The sequence below is a fragment of the Nansenia antarctica genome, assembly GCF_963989245.1.
Source record: "Nansenia antarctica genome assembly, chromosome: 4".
NCBI classification, from domain to species: domain Eukaryota; kingdom Metazoa; phylum Chordata; class Actinopteri; order Argentiniformes; family Microstomatidae; genus Nansenia; species Nansenia antarctica.
Window position 1 is genome coordinate 37,093,442 of NC_137689.1, and position 27,500 is coordinate 37,120,941.

Here is a 27,500-nt window from a genome sequence, read left to right on the forward strand (position 1 = left end):
CCAACACTGCAACACTGCAACACTGCAACACTCCAACACTCCAACTCTCCAACACTCCAACACCCCAACACTCCAACACTCCAACACTGCAACCACTCCAACACTCCAACACTCCAAACACTCCAACACTCCAACACTCCAACACTCCAACACTCCAACACTCCAACACCCAACACTCCAACACTCCAACACTCCAACACTCCAACACTGCAACACTGCAACACTCCAACACTACAACACTGCAACACTCCAACACTCCAACACCTCAACACTCCAACACTCACAACACTCCAACACTCCAACACTCAACAAACCTCCAAAACTCCAACACTCCAACCCTCCAACACTCCAACCCTCCAACCCTCCAACCCTGCAACCCTCCAACAGAAATGTGTTCTACGCCCTAATAAACCTCCTCCGATGTCCCACACAGACGTGAGTCGACCACGCCCACCGTCATGTGACCGAAGATATGAGATATGAAACGGTGGTTCAGTCCTCTGATTCTATAGCCACAATGTGTCCCGATCCTTTGAACTCAAAGCACACGTCTCTCTCTCTGATCTCTCTTCTCTCCTCTCTCTCTCTCTCTCTCTCTCTCTCTCTCTCTCTCTCTCTCTCTTCCTCTCTCTCTCTCTCTCTCTGTCTCTCTCTCTCTCTCTCTCTCCCTCCCACCCTCCCTCTCTCTCTCTCCTCCCCCCTCTCTCTCTCTCCACCCTCTCTCCCTCCCTCCCTCTCTCTCTCTCTCTCTCTCTCTCTCTCTCTCTCTCTCTCTCCTCCCCTCTCCCTCCCTCCCTCTCTCTCTCTCTCCCTCTCTCTCCTCTCTCCCTTTCTCTCTCCTCCCCCCCCCCCCATCTCTCTCTCTCCTCCATTGTAGATCTCCTCTCCTTTCATATCAGAGATAAGATTCAGGAGCGGGAGACCGCCCGTTCTTCATCTCCTCTTCCCCCTCTCTCTCAGGCTGTTAGCAGATGCTATCGCTACGCGTGGCGGCCCGCCTGCACATCACAATAGCCCCCCCACACAAAGAAACAGAACAAGCACCCCCTTTGTGAGGATATCTGTGTCGTGTTTTTTCGTTCGATTTGTGTTTTCTCCCATGAAAGGGGGGGAGGGGGCTGTTTCCTAGTGCTGTTCCAGAGCATACTGAAATAAGTCATTGCTAGCATGTTTAGCAAATGTTGTCAACATTAGGCTTAAAAACAGATATTGCTGCCCCCCCCCCTCTCTCTGTTTCTCTCTCTCATATCCTCTCTCTCTCTGACAGACCAGCTGGACATTGTCTCCTGGGATTGTCAAACAAACACGCATGCACTCAGGGCTGTAGATGATACGAACGAGAGAGAGAGAGAGAGAGAGAGAGAGAGAGAGAGAGAGAGAGAGAGAGAGAGTCAGTGAGTGAGAGCGAGAGAGATGAGGTCTAGCCTTATGACCAGCCCAGAGAGAGAGGAGGCCTAGCCTTATGACCAGCCCAGAGATGAGGCCTAGCCTTATGACCAGCCCAGAGATGAGGCCTAGCCTTATGACCAGCCAGGAGGAGATGAGGCCTAGCGTTATGATCAGCCCAGAGATGAGGCCTAGCCTTATGACCAGCCAGAGATGAGGAGATGAGGCCTAGCCTTATGACCAGCCTAGAGATGAGGACTAGCCTTATGACCAGCCAGAGATGAGGAGATGAGGCCTAGCCTTATGACCAGACCAGAGAGATGAGGCCTAGCCTTATGACCAGCCAGAGATGAGGCCTAGCCTTATGACCAGCCTAGAGAGAGATGAGGCCTAGCCTTATGACCAGCCAGAGAGAGATGAGGCCTAGCCTTATGACCAGCCCAGAGATGAGGCCTAGCCTTATGACCAGCCGAGAGATGAGGCCTAGCCTTATGACCAGCCGAGAGATGAGGTCTAGCCTTATGACCAGCCCAGAGATGAGGTCTAGCCTTATGACCAGCCAGAGATGAGGCCTAGCCTTATGACCAGCCTAGAGAGAGATGAGGTCTAGCCTTATGACCAGCCAGAGATGAGGTCTAGCCTTATGACCAGCCAGAGATGAGGCCTAGCCTTATGACCAGCCTAGAGAGAGATGAGGTCTAGCCTTATGACCAGCCAGAGATGAGGTCTAGCCTTATGACCAGCCAGAGATGAGGCCTAGCCTTATGACCAGCCCAGAGAGAGATGAGGTCTAGCCTTATGACCAGCCCAGAGAGAGATGAGGTATAGCCTTATGACCAGCCAGAGAGAGATGAGGTCTAGCCTTACGACCAGCCAGAGATGAGGTCTAGCCTTATGACCAGCCAGAGAGAGATGAGGCCTAGCCTTATGACCAGCCCAGAGATGACGCCTAGCCTTATGACCAGCCCAGAGATGAGGTCTAGCCTTATGACCAGCCTAGAGAGAGATGAGGTCTAGCCTTATGACCAGCCCAGAGAGAGATGAGGTCTAGCCTTATGACCAGCCAGAGATGAGGCCTAGCCTTATGACCAGCCAGAGATGAGGCCTAGCCTTATGACCAGCCTAGAGAGAGATGAGGCCTAGCCTTATGACCAGCCTAGAGAGAGATGAGGCCTAGCCTTATGACCAGCCCAGAGAGAGATGAGGTCTAGCCTTATGACCAGCCAGAGAGAGATGAGGTCTAGCCTTATGACCAGCCAGAGATGAGGCCTAGCCTTATGACCAGCCTAGAGAGAGATGAGGTCTAGCCTTATGACCAGCCAGAGATGAGGCCTAGCCTTATGACCAGCCTAGAGAGAGATGAGGTCTAGCCTTATGACCAGCCCAGAGAGAGATGAGGTCTAGCCTTATGACCAGCCTAGAGAGAGATGAGGTCTAGCCTTATGACCAGCCCAGAGAGAGATGAGGTCTAGCCTTACGACCAGCCAGAGATGAGGTCTAGCCTCATGACCAGCCTAGAGAGAGATGAGGTCTAGCCTTATGACCAGCCCAGAGAGAGATGAGGTCTAGCCTTATGACCAGCCTAGAGAGAGATGAGGTCTAGCCTTATGACCAGCCAGAGATGAGGCCTAGCCTTATGACCAGCCCAGAGAGAGATGAGGTCTAGCCTTATGACCAGCCAGAGAGAGATGAAGCCTAGCCTTATGACCAGCCCAGAGATGAGGCCTAGCCTTATGACCAGCCCAGAGAGAGATGAGGTCTAGCCTTATGACCAGCCCAGAGAGAGATGAGGTCTAGCCTTATGACCAGCCAGAGATGACGCCTAGCCTTATGACCAGCCCAGAGATGACGCCTAGCCTTATGACCAGCCCAGAGATGAGGCCTAGCCTTATGACCAGCCCAGAGATGAGGCCTAGCCTTATGACCAGCCTAGAGAGAGATGAGGAGAGGAGGCCTAGCCTTATGACCAACCCAGATATGAGGCCTAGCCTTATGACCAGCCCAGATATGAGGCCTAGCCTTATGACCATAATTACAGCATGCTGGCGTTGTAGCACGGCCCTCCTGCTCCGCGCCTGGCATCAGTCACAGTGTTTGTTTTAGTGTTTAGTCACTGCACACCTGTCACACACACACACACAGACACACACACACATCTATTCCTCTCCGCTAATGACGTTAGCTGCGTTAGCCCGGCCCTGTGGTGTGCCATACTGAGGGGGGGGGGAGGGGGGTACTGGAAGAACGAGTCCCACGTCTTATAAAATGTCCTCAGTTTTTCATTCGTTAACACTTAATCAGCCGTGAAGGGTAATTTTGACCCATGTGAGTAAAGAAGAGTGTTATATCTTTGCACTCGATCAAATTTCAGGACCCTCCTTTCATGACTTGTCCTAGATACAGTATGTGCGTTCTACCACCCAGTATCCTTACATTTTAAAAAACACATCAGGATAAGCTAGTATGAAGCTATTTTGCAGTTTTTGGGTGTAGGAACACACTGTGTGGGTGCGTGGAGCGTGTACGTCTACTCCACGTTCACGGCAACCGGCAACCGCGTACCCTATGTGTCTTTGTGTGCAAACTCATTCCAACTCCATATCACACAGCCAGGTCAAAGTGTTACCCCACCTATCCTCCTTATGCTGGGGTATAGGCTGGGGGGGGATGTCACCTCCAGTGCTAATCCAATTAGCCCACAACTTAATCATGCTAGTGATGAATAACGGGGGGACAGGCCATTGTCAGTGTGTGTCAGATAAATAAATGATCCTGTGATTAGTACAGGGCAGCTGTGGGCTGTTCTCTCACACACACACACACACACACACACACACACACACACACACACACACACACACACACACCAAAAACACCTCAGAAGGACCTCCAGGCTGTTCACTAAGGAAAGCGAAGGTCATGGTGTGTGAACTCTCCAGGTGGACGGAGTAGAGATGTCACAAACGCTCGCTTGAGCCAGGAGTCAAATCACGTTTGACTCTATATGGCTCTATATGTATCTATATGTATCTATATGGCTCTATATGGCTCTATATGTATCTATATGTATCTATATGGCTCTATATGTATCTATATGTATCTATATGGCTCTATATGACTCTATATGGCTCTATATGTATCTATATGGCTCTATATGTATCTATATGGCTCTATATGGCTCTATATGTATCTATATGTATCTATATGGCTCTATATGTATCTATATGTATCTATATGGCTCTATATGTATCTATATGGCTCTATATGTATCTATATGGCTCTATATGTATCTATATGTATCTATATGGCTCTATATGTATCTATATGGCTCTATATGTATCTACAAAACAGATCAAATTGTGTCTCTGACTTACTTACTTTTCTCTTTTATTTCCCCTTCCTTCTCTCCCTTTCCCTCCCTCCCTCTCCTCCCTTCCCCTCCCTCCCTCTCCTCCCTTTCCCTCCCTCCCTATCCAGTTGTCTCCAGAGACGGGTCCCAGACAGGGGGGTACCATGCTGACCATCACGGGGGAGAACCTGGGCCTGCAGTTCAGGGACATCCAGACGGGCGTGCGCATCGGCAAGGTGGCCTGTTCCCCCATAGAGGCGGAGTATGTCAGTGCTGAACAGTGAGTCTGGGTCTTTGTAGACTTTTTTCCTCTTAGTTGAAGTTCAACGGCCTTCAGTGTTTATTGGAAGGAAAGACAATAATAGCAGCATCCGATAACACTCACCCACGTTCTCACAGCAACCCTCTCTCTATGAAGGCTCTATGAAAAGCATTGTTGTTGTTTTTTGGGGTGAATTTGTTTTATTCTTAACATCTCGACACAAGACAAGCACATTATAAACAATTGTTGATAGCTCTAAATAGACTGTGTAGGTCAGGGGGTGCGGCTGTGGCGCAGGAGGTAGAGCCGCCATCTAATGATCGCAAGGTTGGCATATCGGCGGTTCGAGCCCCGGCTGGCCACATGTTGAAGTGTCCTTGGGCAAGACACTGAACCCCAAATCGGGCTGGCGCCTTGCATGGTGGCTTGCCGCCATCGCCATTGGTGTGTGAATGTGTGTGTGGCCGTTGTAAAGCACTCTCTTTTTTTTTTTTTTTATAGATTTTATCCCTTTTTCACCCAATTTGGTAGCCAATTGAACCCAACCTAGCATCCAATTATCCCCTGCCTATTGCGAAGGATCCGCCGCACGACCCCGTGGCCAGCAGTCCCAGAAGAGGCCGCCAGGCAGACTAGCTGACTGGCTCCTCGAGCCCAGCACCTGTTATTCCGGCACCCCGGGGGCGCTGTTGCGCGACGGATCCTTGTCCGGAAATACTCCTATACCGCCCTCGGGAGCGGCCGCCCAATATGCCGCTCCCCGTGTGTGCCCCAGCCATATCCGGATCTGGCGAGCTGGGATTCGAACCCAGTCCCCGGTGGGCAGCATGCACTAGTGGCCAGTGCTTAGACCGCTACACCACCGCGGGGCCCCTTAAAGCACTCTCTTGACGTAAAATGTTCATCTTGACTATTGAAACTCGGCCGCAAAGTGAATTAGGCAATTATCAAATAGAATGTGATTTGTTTCCCAGAAAGCTTTGTCAAAAGCCAGTGGACTCTGAGCTGAGTCCAGCTGCTTGTAATAAGAGGCCAAGGCTGCGTTGACGCTCTCGGGATCAGTCAGAACATCAGTCAGAACAGCGCCATCAATGGATTTCACGCTGTCAGCAAAAAATGTTTGTTAGCTGGAAGTCAACCTCCCCAAATACTCGCATGTCACCCCTCTCCTTCGCACCCTGCACTGGCTCCCGATAGCAGCTCGCATCAGATTCAAGACCCTGGTGCTTGCATACCAGGCAGCTAAAGGGACAGCCCCTGCCTACCTGAAGGAAATGGTAACCCCCCAAACCCCTGCCCGCTCACTCCGCTCCTCCACCTCGGCTGGCCGACTGGCCCCTCCTCCTCTACACAGCAGTCGGGCTGCCCGATCACGTCTCTTCACAACACTGGCTCCCCGCTGGTGGAATGAGCTCCCTACGGCTGTCAGAACGGCAGAGTCACTACCCATCTTCCGTCGTAGACTGAAGACCCATCTCTTCAGGTTACATCTTAACTGCTCCTCCTGAGACATCTTCCGACCCTCACCTCTACGTCTCCTAAAGACACCCGCTTTCCCCTCTACTGTGTCCCTAGAACTTCTATTGCCCCCCTTGTACTGTTTCTCAGTTTCTCCAGTAAAAAAAATAAAAAAAAATAATAGGTTTTAGTAGAAGGCGATAATAGGGAGAAGGTTTTTCCTTCTATCAGTGGCCCCCGGCCCGAGCTAGAGTACTCTTCCTGCAACGAATGGTGGACTGCTGATTCACATGCTTAGTATTCAAATGTATTGATTGTAAGTCGCTTTGGAATAAGGCGTCTGCTAAATGCCAAAAATGTAAATGTAAATGTAAGTCTCATAGCTAGCAGGTGGCTAGGTCTCATAGCTAGCAGGTGGCTAGGTCTCCTAGCCAGCAGGTGGCTAGGTCTCATAGCTAGAAGGTGGCTAGGTCTCATAGCTAGCAGGTGGCTAGGTCTCATAGCTAGCAGGTGGCTAGGTCTCATAGCTAGCAGGTGGCTAGGTCTCATAGCTAGCAGGTGGCTAGGTCTCATAGCTAGCAGGTGAACGTGATCATTCTGCCTTGTTCTGCTCCTCCAATCAAAAGCATTGTGGGCGATGTTCATTTCCAGCGATATCCTTATATCAAATGTGACTCCCGCCCCGCCCCCGCCCCCCCTTCCTCCAACACCAGCGTCTACAGCATTTTAACGTTGTTGCCGTGGCGGCCGTTTGACATGACACGGCCGTCTCTGCGGTGTGGCCCTCGACCGACGCTGTCAGGGTGATTAAAAGCCATGAAACACGTTTGGAGAAGAGGGGGAAGTGGTGGGGGGGGGGGGGGCTAGTTATCTCCGAGAGACCCCATAATGGAGCAGGAGGCGAAGAGGGTTCCGGCATTGACGGGAGTCCGAGGTCAGACAGCGTGTGCCCCCCCCGCCCCCCCCTTCACTGCCCTGTGGAACTGGAGAGGGTCTCAGCGTGTCCGAGGCAGCGCTGCTGTTACACACACACACACACACACACACACACACACACACACACACACACACACACACACACACACACACACCACTAACAGAGGAACAGAGGAACACACATACATACAGACATACTCACACACACACACACACACACACACACACACACCACTAACATACAGAGGAACACACATACATACAGACATACACACACACACACACACACACACACACTCACACACCACAAACATACAGAGGAACACACATACATTCACACATATACACACACACACACCATTAACATACAGAGGAACACATATACATACAGACAAACATACATACATACATACATACACACACACACACACCACTTACATACAGAGGAACACACATACAGACAGACACACACACACACACACACACACACACACACACAACCACTTGCATACAGATGAACACACATACATACAGACAGACACACACACACACACACAACCACTAACATACAGATGAACAATGCATTCAGACAGACATACACACACACACACACACACACAACCACTTACATACAGATGAACACACATACATACAGACAGACACACACACACACACACACACACACACACCACTTACATACAGATGAATACACATACATACAGACACACACACACACACACACACACCACTAACATACAGATGAACAATGCATTCAGACAGACATTGCAGTGAGGAGACACAGACACTCTCTTTCATGCAGGCACACACACACACACACACACACACACACGCACACATGCACATACAGACCTACACACACACACAGGTGAATGGACACGTTCCTTCTCATATGGATATTTCGGCCCCACTCGGACCACCCTATCGTTGTCTGTCGTCACGGTAACGCTGCTAGGAGAAAGCAAGCCTGCCTCTACCTGCGTCCAATCAGCATCCGGCCCCGCGCGAGCCAGAGGAATAAACCACTGCGTCGGAATGCCCGCGTCATCGCCATGGCGATGGAAAGGTTGCCGTGGCCACCTGCAGGGAGGACGAAAGCACGGGACTTAATAACTCATTGCAGGCAGGAGGGAGGGAGGGAGGGAGGGAGAGAAGGAGAGAGTGAGAGAGGGAGGGAGGGAGGGAGAGGGGGAGGGGGAGGCTGGGAGGGAGGGAGGGAGGGAGAGGCTGGGAGGGAGGTATGGGGGCCAGCAACAAGATGGGGAAGGATACAAGCTGGTTCAATTAATCAGCTGCTCTCACTTAAACCCAGCTCTCTCTCTCTCTCTCTCTCTCTCCCCTCTTTCTCTCTCTCTCTCTCTCTCTCTCTCTCTCTCTCTCTCTCTCTCTCTCTCTCTCTCTCTCTCCCCCCCCCTCTTTCTCTCTCTCTCTCTCTCTCTCTCATTTGTTTGCTCTGGCTAATTAACAGTCCAGTGTGTCTGCAGCATTTGAAACATGAGGGGTGTGTGTGTGTGTGTGTGTGTCTCTCTGTGTCTGTGTCTGTGTCTGTGTGTGTGTGTGTGTGTGTGTGTGTGTGTGTGTGTGTGTGTGTGTGTGTGTGTGTCTCTGTGTCTGTGTGTGTGCGTGCGTGCGTGCGTGCGTGCGTGTTCTCGCCCCGGGTGTCCGACCACGTCAGACACACTCCTCCTCTTCCTCAATCATTTCCCAAATGGATTTTCATTTGGCCGGCCGCCGCCCAGGGACAAGTACAAGGCTTATGGTTTTATAATATCCCACTAATACACTCCCAGAGACGCAGGGATGGAGCCCACCTCTCCAGGTAGGAGAGGTACCATCACACTCTGTCTGCCGAGAATGGATTTTTGTGATGGTTATTGCTCTACGTAATATGGTTATGGACATAGCTTTGTCTAGGGCAAGGGCAATGTGTGTGTTATTTGTACCCTTGGCCTTGAGTCGAGGGCTGTGATCATTAAGGCTTCGGAGACCGTGGCTTTTTCACAAGCTGCACCCCGCCTCTGGAACTCTCTCTCTCCCTCAGCCACTCAGAGACTCACCCTGTCACTCTCTGTCACTTTTAAATCCCACCTCAAAACCTACCTGTTCTCCCATGCATACAACCTTCCCTACCCCTAACCATCTGCCCTAACCCTGCCACCCCCCCTCCCCCCCTGGACATGCATACAACCTCCCCTACCCCTAACCATCTCCCCTAACCCTGCCACCCCCCCTCCCCCCTGGACATTGCCTGTTCGTTAACTCTGTGTTCTATGTGTTCATGTTATCTGTTGCTTGTTGTTTCTGTGTCTTCTGTTTTTCCCATAATTATTGTCAGCGTCTTTGAGCCCCGGAAAAGCGCTATATAAATACAATGAATTATTATTATTATTATTATGACTGATGTTGTAATGTGGTAGGACTTGCTGTATTCCTCTGTCTCTGTGTGCTCGCATTTTAATTCTAAATGGAATGCACAGGAGTGTTAATGGAGCCATCCAATGCTATCAAAGCAATCAGTACAAACATTAACCAACTCTCTCTCTCTCCCTCTTTCTTTCTCTCTCTCTGTCTCTCTCTCTCTCTCTCTCTCTCTCTCTTTCCTTCTCTCTCTCTCTCTCTCTCTCTCTCTCTCTCTCTCTCTCTCTCTCTCTCTCTCTCTCTCTCTCTCTCTCTCTCTCTTTCCTTCTCTCTCTCCCTCTGTCAGGATCGTGTGTAAGCTGGCTGACGCCACGGGTTACCGTGTGCAGGAGGCTCACGTGGAGGTGTGTGTGAGGGACTGCACACACGCCGACTACAAAGCCGTCTCTCCCAGGCCCTTCACGTTCGTGGTAAGATCCTCCGGTTAGATCCTCTGTGTGCGACGCCCCACGTCTACATCCTGTCCTTTAACCCTACACCCAAATCCAACTGAAGCAGTCAATTCAAATGAATCACGCCTGACATCACCACGCTCGTTTTTTGTGTATTTTTTTTTTTTTTCGTCCCTATCCCAGTCTCCGTACTTCACGCGCGTGCAGCCCGCCCAAGGCCCTCTCTCCGGGGGGACGAGGATCACCGTGGAGGGCAGCCACCTCAACGCAGGAAGCGCCGTCGCCATCAAGATCGGCCTCCACCCCTGCCGCTTCGAGAGGTGAGTGTTGTTGTGGATTGAATCGATTCTTAATAGATTTCAGTGTTTCCTCCAGGAATTTTTACATTGGTGGCGGAGAGCCCTATCCGATTTTTTTTCCGCGTGCTCGCGCATGGAACGCGCACGCGCGCTCAAAATCCAAAAAAGGATGGCAAAAAGAAAATATATATATACAGAATATAAACTTGTGATACCGGTTTCCATCCATCAGCTCTGAAGGTTTACGTTACTCACGGCAGTGTTTTTCAACCAGAGATCATCAGATGTGCCGTGGGAAATTATCAAATTCCACTTACCGTAACGCAGGGCTCGTTACGGTAAGTGGAATTTTTTTTCTAAAAATAAATCTGCGCGAACTGTGTGGCCACATTTTAAGCCGTCAGCCAGCCCGCTACGACCACGGGAAGTCATGTTAAAAGTGAAGTTACTTCTGTTAAACTGGCGCTAAGCTAACATCGCTAATCGCTAACTCCCTCCTGGGCCTTAAAGAGACAAGCGCCCTTTTCTCATCTCAAGCTTCATTAGCTTCATTAGCTCACCACATCTACAGATTTGGTCCCACTCACTCCAGATTTGAACCCAAGGTTACAACCAGGGTTAACTACCCAGGGTAGAAAGTAGAAAGCTCTCAGACCTTCAGAACCCATTGAAAGTAGTGGAGGTACTCCAGAAGTCCAAATGCATCTCTAACCCTAGGAAACCCTAGGAAGCAAGTTGCCTAATGGCATGAAAATGCAACATGTTGTACTTGAGTGTGGCAGAGAGGTGGGACCCCCGGGGATGGTGGTGTGCTAACAGCTAGCCGCCGCAGAGGCACCGTGCTGGGCGGGCCACCTCCACCACCCCGGGCAGCATGGGGCTGGGGACTGGTCATCTGGATGTGGGGTAGTTTAATACCCCTAGATGTGGAGTTGTCTGGCCACCGTGTGTGACTGATGTAGCCTGACCCAGCAGCAGGGAGGTGGGCAGCATGGAGACAGACCTCTGCATGGCCTGGCTGGGCTGCTAGCTGACAGACCTAGCCCTAAAGCCTGGCTGGGCTGCTAGCTGCTAGCTGACAGGCATGACATGGATGAATGAATGAACATGCTGCTAACCAGGAGAACTTGACACAGCTAGTTACCATAATACAATGCCATCAACTCTGCGTCTAGTAGGGCTGTAGGCATGGGCCAATGTGTGATTTTGGTGCAAAAATTGCAAAATCACTAATAAAAATGTGTTATAATAAAAAATGTCACTGTGCTCCTAAATGTCTTTGTGTGCCCCTAACATTTTTCATTTAGGAGCACATGTGCTCCTAGTGAAAAAGGTTAGCGTAGAGCCCTGCCGTATTGACCCGAATATAAGACGGGGTTTTTTCCCCAGAAAAAAGTCTGAAAAAGTTGCATCGTCTTATATTCGCGCCCTAGACTTTTACACATCAATATTAATTCACAACAACGTATGGCGCCAAAAGACTGTTCCCCACGCGAGCCACCGTGTTTCTCCCTCTCACACACACCCCAGTGACGGTGCCTGGAGAGATGGAGACACACTCACACACACACCTGCGGAGAGACACCGCAGAGACACACTCGGACCAGCTCGAAAAAAGTGGCTCAAGTGGTTGGTCAAACAACAGAGGAGGAGTTACGATGCCAATTTTAAGACCATGGTGGTCAATGAAGCAGAGGCATCAAACAACTGTCCAGCAGCCAAGAAATATGATATTACAGAGTGTAATGTTAGAAGTTGACGAGCCCAAAAAGATCGGCTTTAGAATGGTAACAGTCAGAGAAAAGCGTATCGCCGTCCGCAAAGCGGCCTCTTCCAAGTGATTGACAGGAGAGTGTGTGAATACGTGACTGAAAAACCTAACGATTGTATGCCCATACCCCAAGATTATAAAAAATAACCTACATTGTTTCATTCATTCATTAAGACGATTGCCAGACGCATTGTCGAAAATGTTGTTTTGGAGAAGATACGTGGCAGTGGGCAGTTTGCTTTGCAACTTGAGTCTTGGCTCAACTCTTGGCCAATGCACGCTTTGTGGATGGAGACACAATCACAGAAAATGTCTTTTTTGCAAGACATTGCATAAAAACAACAACAGGGGAGGACTTCAGTGGGACAGCTGCGTAAGTGTCTGCACTGATGGAGCAAGCAGCTATGTTGCCGAGACTTCCCAGCGGAGATATCTGATGTGTTGAATGCTGTTGTTCGTATGGTAAACTTTGTAAAAACAAGACCTCTGAAAAGCCGCTTATATGCAGCATTATGTGAAGAGACGGGAGACCAGCATAAGACGTTATTGCTCCATACGGCGGTCCGATGATTGTCCTGCGGAAAAGTGCCGGCCCGCGTGTTTGAGTTACGGGAGGAGCTGAAAACCGTTTTAACTGATGAGAAGTGTGATGACGCAAAGCTGCTTGCAAGTGACAAATTGTGGCAAGGCTCGCATACATGGCCAACATACAGGGCCAGGCTTCGCACTGAGTGAGTATAACGACAAGTAATATATGTTATATAATGTTACGTATAGGCTACTATGTATCATTTTGTAACATTTGGGATGGCGGCATTTAATGTCATTAATCTGATTTTGGATCAGCGGTTAGAGAGAGATGGGCGTGGATTTAGGTGCACTTATAGTCAACATCCATTATAGCGCTGATCTAGGATCAGATATATTTTAATCAGCAAAAATGTTCAGAGGTGGATTTTTTATTTTTATTTTTTATTTTATTTTTTGTGGACTGAATCAATTCGTGGCGGAGGAAATTCATTCGTGGCGGCCCGCCACCAATAAATGCATATAGAGGAAACACTGGATTTGGTAAAACTTCTAAAGCACAAAAGAGCTTAAATCAATTGTCTCCAAAGAGGCCTTTTATTAAGCTAAGTCACATGAGCGCAGAGAGAAAAGAGCAGACAAAAAAGGAAAAAGCCCCCAACGTTGGGCGGGACTCATATTTATAGAACTGTCCTTGGTCGTGAGGTCACTATTCTTGCGAACCAATCATATTATACAAATCTGTGATTACACAAGTTATGGGCTCTGTCCACAGTCAGAATTATTCACTGCGCCACAGGTCTTGGCCCATCTCTTACAGGAAGGAAATGGGCCTTCCTTGAGTGCTGCTAGATTCGCCAAAATGTAGAGAGACTTCAATTCTCAGTATAAAATTATCTAAAACTACCACAGTGGGGGGGGTCCAGGGGGGTCCCCTCTGACCTTCTTACGCCACTTATGTTTTTTTATTCTTTTGTCATTTTGACTTTTGTTTTATTCTTCGGTTCTTTTCTCGTCACTGTCTCTGTTATTGCTCGGCACTGTATGATGAGTTGGTTGTTATGGTTGTTATGGTTACTGGTGTGACTCATCCGTTTGTTATGGGTATGGCTGTCGTCGGGACGTCGTGGGGACTGGATATCCACCATTTGTTCTCGGGGTGACTCATCTTGAGTTGTTATGGGAATGACCCCTTTTCCTCAGTGAAAACGTTAGTGAAAACGTTAGTACGGATGTTCCAGTGGGGGGCAAGGATGGGGGCACCCCTGGTTTAAATTTTCCTGTTCCAATTCATCTCCACATCCAAGTGGTTGAAAGCAAACCTGAATGCTACGAAGTTAAACATGACACCTTTTTAATGATAAAAAAAAAAAGGAAAAGGGCCCTGTGCAAAAGTTTGGGAACCCTTTTGGATTATTCTTTGTTACCTTTTGAGAAGATGATTACTAAGGCCCAGACCAAGGTGATTTACTTAATTCATTATGAATACTATTTGATACTTTTTGAATACCAGCTAGCAGATGAATAGCAGCTAGCCAGAGCTAGCAAATGAATCTCTGTTTATGTGAGTGAAAACGCTGTGTTCGTATGGTTGAGAGGCCCAATTGTACAAAAAAATTGCGTTTAGAAAAATGTCCATATACGTGTAGTCCAGGCCTAAGACAGTTGAGACACCCAGCTGTAATAACCAACATCCTGTGGTGTTGGGCCTCCTCATTTCAAACCTCCGCAAACCGCTTTCTTCTTCATTATTTTCTCTCTCTCTCCCTCTCTCTCTCTCTCTCTCTCTCTCTCTCTCTCCTCCCTCTCTCTCTCTCTCCTCTCTCTCTCTCTCTCCCTCTCCCTCTCTCTCTCCTCTCTCTCCCTCTCTCTCTCTCCCTCCCTCTCTCTCTCTCTCTCCCTCCCTCCCTCTCTTCACATTATTTGTGCTGGTTGACAATAAACCTTGTCAAAATATGTGTGGTGCACCGTGGGTTCTCACTGGTGAGTGTTGTGAAAGTGGTTGCCTCAGCAATGCGGCGGTGCGTGCGGAATAGATTCTTTTTTTCCCCGTTTCATCTTTTTTCGTCTTTTTTTTTCCATTTCCGAACGCCTTTCAACACAACTCTGGGAGATAGGGCCTTCAAATTGCTTCTTACGAGACAGCGGGGATGTGTTTCGCTGTAAGAAAAAAAAAATGCTTATTTCCCTCTCCACTTAGGCCTAGGTCAGTGGAATAGGTCTATTTTCCTCCGCTCCTGTCTTCTGTAGGCTAGACTGCACTTTCATGATACACAATGGATGGGCTTTGAGTTCAGAATACTTTATCTCATTGTGTCGAAAAAACGCTCACATTATGAGCGTACAGACATTATACGTACACGCATACACTCGCACACACACACACTGAAGAATGAATAAGCACATACATACACACACACACTGAAGAAAGAATAAACACATACGCGCACACACACACACGCACACAGATAATCATAGCCTACAGTCTCTGCAAGTAATCATCAGAGGGAGGCAGAGGGAGTGGAGTGCAAAGTTTGGCACCAGCAGAAAGTTTGACAACGCTGCACAGCTGGCTGGATGTCTGAAGGGGTGTTGCATCACCCGGCGATGACCGAGGGAGGCAGGGAGAGAGAGAGAGAGAGAGAGAGAGAGAGAGAGAGAGAGAGAGAGAGAGAGAGAGAGAGAGAGAGAGAGAGAGAGAGAGAGAGAGAGAGAGAGAGAGAGACCTTTGATGCACAGCTCTGTGTGATGGTGATGAAACCACAGTCCGCTGGGCTGAAACCCACTGGTCCTGTCTGCGGTCTTGTCAGTGGTGCCTGCGTACGTGCGTGTGCGCACGAGGGGGTATGTGTGCACGTGCGCGCGGTTTGGTTGTTTGAGAGTCGTTTCAGTGTGTGCGACTTCACAGAAAGAGCTTGTTTGGTTTGGTGGTTTTTCTCTTTGTTTTGTTTTCTTTCTCTCGTTTGCGTGTGTCACTTCCCGCGGTTTATGGAACTCGCCCGTGGCGTTGTTTGCACGACTAAGTCGCATCGCGAATGGAAGACGTGTGTGTGTGTGTGTGTGTACATTCTGTTGTATGTCTGAGCTGCTCTTTCCCTCCGGTATGTGACCTGTCCTCTGTGTGAGGGGAGGGGAGACAGAGCTTTTGCGGCTGCTGCACCCCAGCTCTGGAACAGCCTCCCCCTCCTCGTACGGGCCGATCAGACCCTGGAGGTTTTTAAATCCCTCCTAGAAACCCCCCTGTCCTCCCTGGCCTTCCCCCCCACGTAGCCATCGTAAGGTCCCTGGCTTTTATTGTTTTATTGTTTCATAGTTTTTAGTCCTTTTATCTTCTCTCCTTTTAAATTGTTATCATATCTTGTATTGTGTTGCATTTTATTTAGTATCCTGCACTTGACCTGTTTTACATCTGTGCTCCTTATTCCCTCCCCGCCTGTGAAGCTCTTTGGTTCAGCTGCTGCTGCATGTAAATGTGCTGTATAAATAAAGTTGACTTGACTTGACTTGATCTTAGAATGATAAGGTTCTATCTCCGTTTAGGGCAGTTCAGAGATATTGAGCGTCAAAGTTTTTACATTCCATTATGTTTTGTGAGATGGAACCTTTGTATTTTATTAATACCTAATGGATCAGATTATGTAAAAAACTACATTTTGACAAAAATGGAGATAGAACCTTATAATTCTAACGTCACGTTGTGTGTGTCTCCCAGGCGGAGCGCCAAGGAGATAGTGTGTGTGACCCCGTCCGGCCAGTACTCCGGAGGCACCCCGGTGATGGTGGACATCAACTCTGCCGAGCTCCGCAACCCGGAGGTGAAGTTCAACTACACAGAGGACCCCACCATCCTCAGGATAGACCCAGACTGGAGCATCGGCAGGTGAGAGGGAGGGGAGAGGGAGGGGAGAGGGAGGACTAGAGCATCGGCAGGTGAGAGGGAGGAGGGGACACTTCCCTGTAGCGTCAGAAAATGGACCTGTCGCTAAGCCACGCCCCCTCCTATCGCTAAGCCACGCCCCCTCCTATCGCTAAGCCACGCCCCCTTTGAAACCTCGGACAAACAAACAACGCTTCACTGACAGTGACTGACTGACCGACTGTGACTGAATGACATTCAATGACTTAAAATAGTGGGAGTTGGCACATTTCTGATTTCTGATTGACCACGGCAAGTAAAAGACATAGAATATTTTGTCTAGAAGCTTTTCACCATCAGATATTAGCGAGTTGTTTGTCTGAGTTTTCTGCCTGTCGTGACTTTTGCTGTGATATGATTGGACAATTTCTATTTTGGGGCGTGGCTTAGCGATAGGTCCATTGACATAAGAAATGTGTGGAGAACCTATCTCATAGGGCTTACACACCGGCAGTTCCGAACACCGGTTCGCGTTCGCGTGCCGAAACCTCCGAACGTTGGCGCTGTCTGGCGAATGATACACTGGTATGAACGCGGGCTCGTTCGCCAGACAGCGCCAACGTTCGGAGGTTTCGGCACGCGAACGCGAACCGGCGTTCGGAACTGCCGGTGTGAAAGCCCTATCAGACTGGTCGGTTCACCTATGTGTCCTGAAACCGATTCTGTCATGAAATAATAGTTGTGTAGTATGAAGGAACCTGCGTCTACCCATATACACTAACTGGACACTTTATTAGGAACACCTGTACACCTTCTCATTCATTCAGGTGGTGTAATGGTGTGGGGAATGTTTTCTTTCTGCACACTTTGGGCCCGTTAATACCAATCAATCATCGCTTGAATGCCACAGCCTATTTGAGTATTGTTGCTGACCATGTGCATCCCTTCATGGCCACAATGTCCCCATCTTCTAATGGCTGCTTTCAGCATGATAATGCACCATGTCACAAAGCAAAAGTCGTCTCAAACTGGTTTCATGAACATGACAATGAGTTCAGTGTTCTTCAGCGGCCTTCCCGGTCACTGGATCTGAATCCAATAGAACACCTTTGGGATGTGGTAGAACGAGAGATTCACAGCTTGAGAGTGCATCTGAAAAATCTGCAGGAATTGTGTGATGCAATCATGTCATCATGGACCAGAATCTCAAAGGAATGTTTCCAACCTCTTGCAGAATCAACGCCACGAGGAATTGAGGCTGTTTTGACAGCCAAGGGAGGCCCTATCCCGTATTAGTACAGTGTTCCTAATAAAGTGATCTGTGCGTGTGCGTGTATCTATAGATATATGCACACGCACACACACACACATACATACAGTGGGGTGCAAAAATGTGGGCACCCCTGGTTTAAATGTCTGTTACAATTAATCTCCAAGTTATTGAAAGCAAATCTGAACACTAAATGCTACAAAGTTAAACATGACACCTTTCTGCAATTTTTTGTTTTTAAATGATAAAAAAGGAAAAGGGCCCTGTGCAAAAGTGTGTTAACCCTTTTGGATTATTCTTTGTTACCTTTTGAGAAGATGATTACTAAGGTCCAGACCAAGGTGATATACTCGTTAGGGCTTCAGTGAGTCAGGTGAATATAATTCCAGGGTTGAACTATATATTCTGAAGTAACTCCATGCCTTCTAAAGTATCCACCTGCGGTGGCTGTTGTGTCTGGTGTTAAAAACCATGGGTTCCTCTAAACAGTTGTCCAAGGATGTCAGAATCAAGATAGTTCACTTCCACCATCAAGGAGAAGGCTACAAAAAACTCTTGCAATGTTTCAAACTACCCATTTCCACTGTCAGAAACATCATCAGAAAATGGAAAATAAATGTAACAAGTCAAGGCAAGATCTGTTAGACCAAGAAGAAATTCAGATAGAATGGCCCGAGATCTGGTGAGAAATGCTCAGAAGAACCCACACATCACTGCAAAAGAGCTGGAAAAAAGAGTAGCAGACACCGGTCTAGTTGTTTACAGGACAACAATACAGCGTACCTTAAACAACAAAGACCTACATGGCAGTTGCCAGAAAGAAGCCTTTCCTACGACCAACCCAAAATTAAGCGTCTGAAGTATGCAAAAGAAAACCTTGAGAAACCTGAAGCCTATTGGAACAATGTGCTTTGGACTGACAAAACCAAAATTGAAGGTGGATTCATTATGCTTTGGGGTTGTGTAGCAGCTGGGGGCACAGGCAATATTGTGCGGGTGGAAAGAAGAATGGATTCCACCAAATATCAAGACATTCTAGAGGCTAATGTGCGAAGTCAGTCCAGAAATTGAAGTTGAATAGAGGTGGGGTATTCCAGCAAGACAATGACCTGAAGCATACCTCAAAATCAACCATGAAGTACCTCCAGGAAAGACGATTGAAGGCCGAAGAATACTTCTGAGCTAGAGGTGTTCTGCCAGGAAGAATGGGGAACAATTCCCAAAATCAGAATTGAAAGACTCTTAGCTGGCTACAGGAAGCGTTTGCAAGCTGTTACAGTTGCCCGAGGAGGAGTTACAAAGTACTGGCTGACAGGGTTCCCAAACTTTTGCACAAGGCCTTTTTCCTTGTTTTATTATTCTGAAATGTGAACGTAAAGCTTTGTACCATTTAGAGGTGAGGTTTGCTTCTTTTCACGTAGATATTGATTGTAAAAGGCATTTTGACTAGGGGTGCTAAAAATGTTGCACCCCACTGTACATACATACATACATACATACATACATACATACATACATACATACATACATACATACATACATACATACATACATACATACATACATACATACATACATACATACATACATACATACATACATACATACATACATACATACATACATACATACATACATACATACATACATACATACAGAGTACATCCAATGTGTTGAGGAATTGTATTCAGTATGCAGTTTGATGAACATGGAGCAGTGCTTTTTGAAAGAAAATTCCCCTATTAAATATGTATCTCTAGTGTTTCCTGCACTGATGTGGGTGTTGAGGATATCACCAGGTATAAGGAACCTGCCATCAAATATTTATCAGTATGTCACATTTGTCTCAAACGGCATTCTCTGTGATGTGAAAACATAGCTTATAGTGCATGAACACCGTATGGGAAATGTATCAAACTTAATAGTGGAGCATAGTTTGTCTCTTGATTTAAAACTACCCTGATTCCAGGAAGGGAATTGTGGAAGTGAACTGCAGTAACAGACTGGGCTAGTTAGCTAGTCAGTAGATGAGACTGTAAATATTGTCTGACTTATTAAGATGAGACAACAGAGCGCAGAGTCCGCCCAAGGAATATTTATGAACAAAAACAAGTCTGCAGAGCACCAAGTAGCTGAAAATGGGCTCTCGTACGATGACCTAGAAACTAATTTCTCATTTCGTTCATTTCTCAACCACTGAATAATGAAACGGTATGATGCAGCGCGCTGCGTATACTCTAGAAGGACTTTGAGGGCGCTTATCACCAACACCGTCTAATTAACTAGAAGAACCTCATTATCAAAATATTCTTTCACTACATTTTAGCTACTTTTTTTTTTTACACCATTAGCCCACTATAATTGCTCTCTTGCTGTACATGTGAAGTTGTTGTGGTAACATTAGGCTTGTGTTTTCATATCCACTATTTTTCATCATTACTCACTTGAGGAATATACCTCACAGTTATATTTTTGATCTTGCTTATCCCCCTGGCAACAACATACCTTGTTTCAGTATGCCAAAAAGGCGTACTTTCACCAATCTTGATTGGCAGGTGTGTTTTAAAGGGCACACCAAACAGACCTGAACCTGCCAGACAAAATGGCCACCGGGGAGCGGGACAATTCACCGGTGAAAATAGGAGAGGGGTTTTAAAGGCTGTAGGGAACCGGAGTAATGAGCTATCCTCCAACCAAGGTGTCGGGAGCCAAGGAGTCTCTTCTGGAAGGTGGGGGGGGGGGGGGGGATGTGTCGCGAAGAAACGTGGGAGGGAAAAAAGTTTTTAAAATAAAAGTAAAAATAAAAAAAGCAAGTGTTGCCTCGGGGGAAATTACCTGACTGGCTCTCTCTCTCTCTCTCTCTTTTTCTCCTTCCCTCTCTCTCTCTCTTGTTTTGGTTTTCTCACCTCTCCCGGAGGAGCTACTCCTCGAGACCAATCATGCGTCTGTCGACGTCCACCAAGCAATTATTGTCGCCAAGTCCCCTCAGGTGACCCTCGTCCTTACGAGCTTCGAAGGAGCGCGCCGCTATGTAGAGTTAGCCAAACACAGATGTGACATGACACTCACTCGCTACTGCTTGACTTGCCTGACTGCTGTTCAATCGACTATCTCTCACTCTGCCAGTCCCAGGCTCCCACATCCCCAGGCCTCCGGGCACCACCAGCCCCGGTACAAGGCCTTGTTTAACCCAAGGGCCTCGGGCTGGCCTGACCTCCCCTCCCCAGATATGAGCTCCATCTGGCCCCTCAAAACATCGCCACGTCCCTGGATGGATCTTTCTGTGGGCTCGCTCTCGCGCTCTCTCTCTCTCTCTCTCTCTCTCTCTCTCTCTCTCTCTCTCTCTCTCTCTCTCTCTCTCTCTCTCTCTCTCTCTGTTGCTTCCTCTGTGTGCTCTTCTGATGCTGTACATGAGGTGGCAATGAGGTCAATAGCGTGTTCTGGCGTATATGCTAACTGGCTTAGCTTCTTGTTTTTTTCATGCAAGCTCTGTTAGTTAGCGCTGCCGTTTGACTTCATGCCGATTTCACTTACTTAAAAGTTGGTGGCTCATGTTACAGATGTCCCTTTTGGTCATTTCTCATGTTAAAGATGTCCCTATTGGTCGTTGCCAGGTGACGTGAATAGATTCAAAGGTCGATAAGTTCTAAAACACAGTTTAGTTTTGGTTGGTATGTAATATGTTGACACCTTCTGAAAGAATAGCTAAGACCCAACAATATACCTCTCGTACACCTTCAAAGCAGCTCTGTAGCGGAGCGATGGGGAGAGAGAGATGTCTGTAGCGGTAGTTTAGGAGGAAGAGGTGGTGTGTTTGTCTCTTCCCTGAAGCGCTTAGAGTTTAAATTAGCTTTTAACCTTGAAATAAGGTTTGTGGCATTACCTGAGACAGAGAGAAAATTAGCAAGAATCCAATGCTACCGTATGCATTAACATGAATACCCATGACTGATGACTAGAGGGTCTTTTTGGCTTTGACTCAAATTAGATTTATTAACATTTGTCAACCTTTGCTTTAGTTCTCTGAAGAGATATGCTTGTAGCCTGATTTGAAGATGCTTACCTAGCCCCCCAACCAAAAATCTTTGAGAAAGCTTTTTCAACATTGGAGAAAGAATGTTCTATTTTGTTTACCATTGAAAGAGGCTCATTGTGCAGCGCACACAGGGTGGAATGGTGACTTGGGCTATTGTATTTCCTATGGGTGACTCTTCCTTTACTGGTGGTGTTGATGTCTGGTCTTCCTCTCTCGTAGCGGCGGGACCTTGTTGACCATAATCGGCACCAACCTGGCGACCATCAAAGAGCCCAAAATGAGAGCCAAGTATGGGACCGCCCAGTCTGTCAATGTAAGTATCTGACCCTAAACACACACTGCATACACCTGGGGAGACATGTACATGCACACACACACACACACACACACACACACACACACACACACACACACACACACACACACCTGAGACGCCTGAGACGACAAGACTGACGGAAACACCCACGGACACGCATGAACACACATCTGACCTGGCTTGTCACCCAGCCCTGGGCCCGTGTGTGTGGGAATGTTTTTGATGTTGAATTTCCTTTTAGCAGTTTAACCTTTGAAATGTCAACCAGCAATAAAACCCCAAGCTTCACCTAGCACCACAGGGCTAGGCTAACCTTTCTCCCAGCCCCCCTCCACCACCACTGCTTCCCCCCCTCCCCCCTCCTTCCCATTATACCTGACGAAAACATTCCTTTCTCTCTTCTCTCCCTCTCTCAATGTCAGAATTCCCGCTATGTCTCCTCAGTTAAATCCATCTGCTGTCCCGTTGACCTATAAATATAAATGCCGCTTCCTTCCTTCCACGGTCTCCCTTGTGCACTTTCAAACCTGATTTAGCATGCGCTCGCTAGCTAGCTAATTGACTGTGATTAGCTAGCGTGCTGGAGGGAGGTGGAGGAGGCGTATCGTGACAGAAAACAACCCAGTGGTTTCCCCAATGCGTGTCGTCGTTAGCATCTTCATATGAGCAACATCCTGGCTAGGCCTTGTATGTTGTGTCATTACTCTCTCTCTCAGACTCATCAGGAGTGTTCCCCCTACAGGGACCCAGGAAATGATATGAGCCATGATTACAGCGATGGGTGCCATTAAGCTTTTTCATTCGTTATAGAGTTCTCAGCTAACCACATAATGAACTAGCACATAAGCTAATTGATTGATTTAGTGTTGTGTTTCGTCTTCCATTTGCGTTCTACTTCTCTCAGTGTTAGTGGATTAGAGTAGGGGATCGGTGAGTCGGTACAGAACAGTTGTGTGATCTTTCTCAACGGCTTGGAGCAGATACGCAATATTACATAGAAGAACATGTTTCTCAAAATGTTACATTTTTTGTTGTTTTAAACCTCTCTCTCTCTCTTTCTCTCCCTCTCTCTCTCTCTCTCTCTCTCTCTCTCTCTCTCTCTCTCTCTCTCTCTCTCTCTCTCTCTCTCTTTCTCACTCTCTCTCTCTGTCTCTCTCTCTGTCTCTCTCTCTGTCTCTCTCTCTCGTTCAGAACTGCACGGTGCTGAACAACACAGTGATGTTGTGTCTGGCGCCCTCTGTGGCGGGGTCAGAGAAGGGCTTCCTGGAGACGGGCAGCGGGCCGGACCAGATCGGCTTCGTCATGGACGACGTGCGCTCCACCCTGGTGGTCAACGAGACGTTCAGCTACTACCCCGACCCGGTGTTCGAACCCCTCAGCCCCACAGGCATACTGGAGCTGAAGCCCAGCTCACCACTCATCCTCAAGGTGAGGGAGGGAGGGAGGGAGGAGGGAGGGAGGGGCAGGGGGGGGGAGAAGAACTGGACGCAGAGTGGAGAAGGTGGAGAAGCTTCTCTGGAGTGAAGAATAGGGCCCACGGTGGAGGATAGGGCCCACGGTGGAGGATAGGGCCCACGGTGGAGAATAGGGCCCACGGTGGAGGATAGGGCCCACGTTGGAGAATAGGGCCCACGGTGGAGAATAGGGCCCACGGTGGAGAATAGGGCCCACGGTGGAGAATAGGGCCCACGGTGGAGGAGGATTCTGGTTGTGGAGTATGGGGGCCGAGGGCCGAGGAGGAGTGTAGGGTCCAGAGTGGAGCAGGGCCACAGGGTGGAGGAGGAGTGTAGGGCCCAGAGTGGAGGAGGGCCCCAGGGCGGAGGAGGAGTGTAGGGCCCAGAGTGGAGGAGGGCCCCAGGGTGGAGGAGGATTGTAGGGCCCAGAGTGGAGGAGGGCCCCAGGGTGGAGGAGAGTCCTATTGACATTCCAATGAGAAACAACACCAGGTCCAGTGACGAAGTCTCCCTGTCCAATCTCACCAATAACCACTCAGCAGCTCCCAATATTATTATAATAATCATAATCATAATAATCAAAATGTAATTATTTAGTCATTTAAAGGCAATATTAAAAAGATAGGTTTTTAGTCTTGACTTGAACATATGTGACAGGGCATGGTTAAACAGTCCTCAACTAGGGCAAAATCTTTTTTCTGTTTTTTCCGGATTATGAAAGGGTAGATTGTAAGCTTTAAAATGATGTGTCATACATTGAAATCTGAAACAAGTTAAAGAAGTCATGGATACGGTTGGGTACCGTTTGGGTTTTATCCGGTACCGGTACCTAACCGATACTTTAAAAACGGTACCGGTACCAAAACGGTACTTAATTCGGTACTTTGATTTTTTTAAATTACATATATATATACCAAAACGGTACTTAATTCCAATTAATATATATGTCATTTAAAAAAATCTAAGTACCGAATTAAGTACCGTTTTGGTACCGGTACCGTTTTTAAAGTATCGGTTAGGTACCGGCTTTAAACAGCTTTTCACTTTTTTATTGCTGAGGCACAATATATATTAGTTAAATATACACTCAAATTAAAATAAATGATAATAAGAATATTCTTAGAAAAGGGATCTAGTGAAGAGGCCTGCATAGCCCCCAGAACCAAGAAGACCGAGAGGAAATATAACTCTGATAAACTGGAGCCCTCCACCTCGTCAAAATCCAAACTCTGTTGCCGCTCAGCTACTACTACTCCCCTCCCCCTCTCTGGTCCATGATGACGATTGATTTTTCAGACACAGTAGTAGGATAAGGATATATCTACATATATATACATGATCTGACACAGTACCCGAATATCAGGAGATCCCCGATCATGTTGTCCACCTCGCAGAGACGCAGCCACACATCCGCACTACGTCATCAACAGACGCGTCGAATCCTGGAGTGCACTGTCCAATCAAAGGCTTGCGTTCGTAAACTCGCTCTGAGAGCGTCGCAGCGCACACTGGGCCCGACGTCATAAGGGGAGCAAGTCATTTGATTGGACAGAAGGCATTCCACGAGTGGTGATCAGAATTCCAGAACGAGTTTACGGAACGCACCCATAAGTCGAGCGTCGCGTTATGCCAACCCGCTAGCGGAAGTTGCTATTAGCAACCTTCTCGTTATCCTTCCGTACTCGCTGCTTTCACTGAGTGGAAATTTAACAGGCGATGTGACGTCACGAGTCACCAGTTGACACCGGAGCGAGATAGAAAAGTACCGAAATTAGGTACCGTAATCTCCTTTGCGATTCGGTACGGGTACATACCGAATGTAAAGTAACCGGTACCTACCAGTACCGATTTTCGGTACCCAACCCTAGTCATGGATAGTTTAATGGTGATACCCCCTGCACCACCGTACTGAGATATCAAAGTCTCAAAGTCTTCAGAGACGTTTTTCACAGAGGTAATGGGTGGGAACAATAGCTGGTTAACTCCACCCTAATCACTCCCTCAAGACAACCACACCCTCAAGACAACCACTCCCCCATTACACTACCTGTCATTACCTACCTGTCATCTGTCAGTGGGGTTGTCAGCTAACCCTCAGGAAGCAAAATTGCCGGGCTGACACGTTTAAATAGCTAAATAATAATAATAATAATAATAATAATAATAATAATAATTCAAGATTCATCAGCATTTTATTGCCATGTGTGCCAAAAGTTTATTACGTCCCATTACAAGTACAAGAGAGTAAAATTCATGGCAATGGAAAAAATTAGGCAAGATACAATTGAGCAATACAATAATAGAATGGTAAAAAATAATAATGTTGTCCGTGTGCATGCATTTATCATTATAGTCCATAAAGCATCTAGTGGGACTTCGGCGTAGTTCCTTCCCATCCCATCTGGGCATCAAAGCTGTAATAAAAAAAGAAGACAGTACATTTCAAATGATTGCCCACTGTTACCAACATCACTTTTACGAAATAGCCTACTACTATCTTCACAAAATAGAATTGCTTATACAATGACAATGACAAATACCTGAAGTGCTGGTGACTCTCATCAAGGTGTCATCTCTCAGAACCTCTCACCTCCTCATTCTGTAACACAAATTTCAGGTCAGAGGTGTGGACACTTCTCTAGTGTAGGTTTTCCATAGACTCAGTGTACTGTACTTGTACTGAAGTAGGCTAGTGAAATCATTTCAATTCACAGTATTATTCTACAGCAAATCTACATATCAATGAATTAATCATTCTTTTTGATTCCACATTACATTACCGTTCATTACAAAAGCATTTACTTTTTCTATAATCTATTACATCTCTAACAAAGCTAGCTAGCTAGCTAACAAGCTAACACTTGTTTAGCTAGCTGGTACACACAAACACACTAAAATGGTGCATGAAACATACTGTACAGTATGTTGCATGTTTAGTAGGTCTGCAACAAATGTATTTATTCATTATGTTTTATCTTTAACAACATATTTCTTCCCCCCACCATCTCATTAGTTTTGTAGAGGGGTGGCATAATTGTGGTGAGCAGTTTCAGTGGTTTGATAACTGATGCTAACAAAGGCGTTATCTACCTTACTCACAAAACAACAAATAACTGTTTGGCTATCCTAAGTAAACAACACATAATCCTAGTATATGTAACTCACTAAAACTTACCCAAGAACACAGCAGAAGGTCTGTCTGCAGACGACTGTCCCATGAAAGTGAAGTGGAGATCAATGTCTGAAATTCCGTTGTCATCTGTCATCGTCAGATTCGGAGTTCGGAGTTCCCGTTCGGAGTTCCCGTTATGTATAGTCCAATATGAAGGAGTTCATTAATTGCCCACTGTCGATATTTCTGCCTGCTTATGAAATTCTGTTGATAGCATTAGCGAGAGCTTTAGCCTCCATCTTGTAAACTTGTAAACAAACGCAGATGGCTCCTTACATAGAGCTGGGGTGGGCGTGGCTACACACACTGCCACACTAAAACGAATAATACCCCCCACCCGACTTTGCTAACTAAATGTAGGTATTTAGTGAATGTAAAACTGTTGGATATGATATCGAGTGGGTTCTTCATCGCTTCGTTTGTCGTCCTATGCCAAAAACCGGAAAACACATTTTTCACAACAAGACTTGTTTGGCTCGATTGTGTGCTTTCAAAATTGCCGAGATGGGGACCTATTAATGAAACCCTGTCACATATGTGCTGAGGTTGCATCCCTAATGTAAACTGGCAGTGAGACAC

The 27,500-nt window shown here is 47.3% G+C and overlaps 1 protein-coding gene across 1 annotated transcript in view; it reads left to right on the forward strand.

The window, feature by feature from the left end:
- The window catches only part of plxna1b (plexin A1b), a gene marked incomplete at both ends in the record, with an annotated part of 276,001 nt that overhangs the window by 200,507 nt on the left and 47,994 nt on the right, over positions 1-27,500 (forward strand). Inside the window, 6 exon segments of the mRNA XM_080529347.1 lie at positions 4,864-5,015; positions 10,114-10,237; positions 10,403-10,539; positions 16,530-16,697; positions 22,199-22,292; positions 23,487-23,723. Coding sequence (XP_080385473.1) covers positions 4,864-5,015; positions 10,114-10,237; positions 10,403-10,539; positions 16,530-16,697; positions 22,199-22,292; positions 23,487-23,723 — 912 coding nt within the window.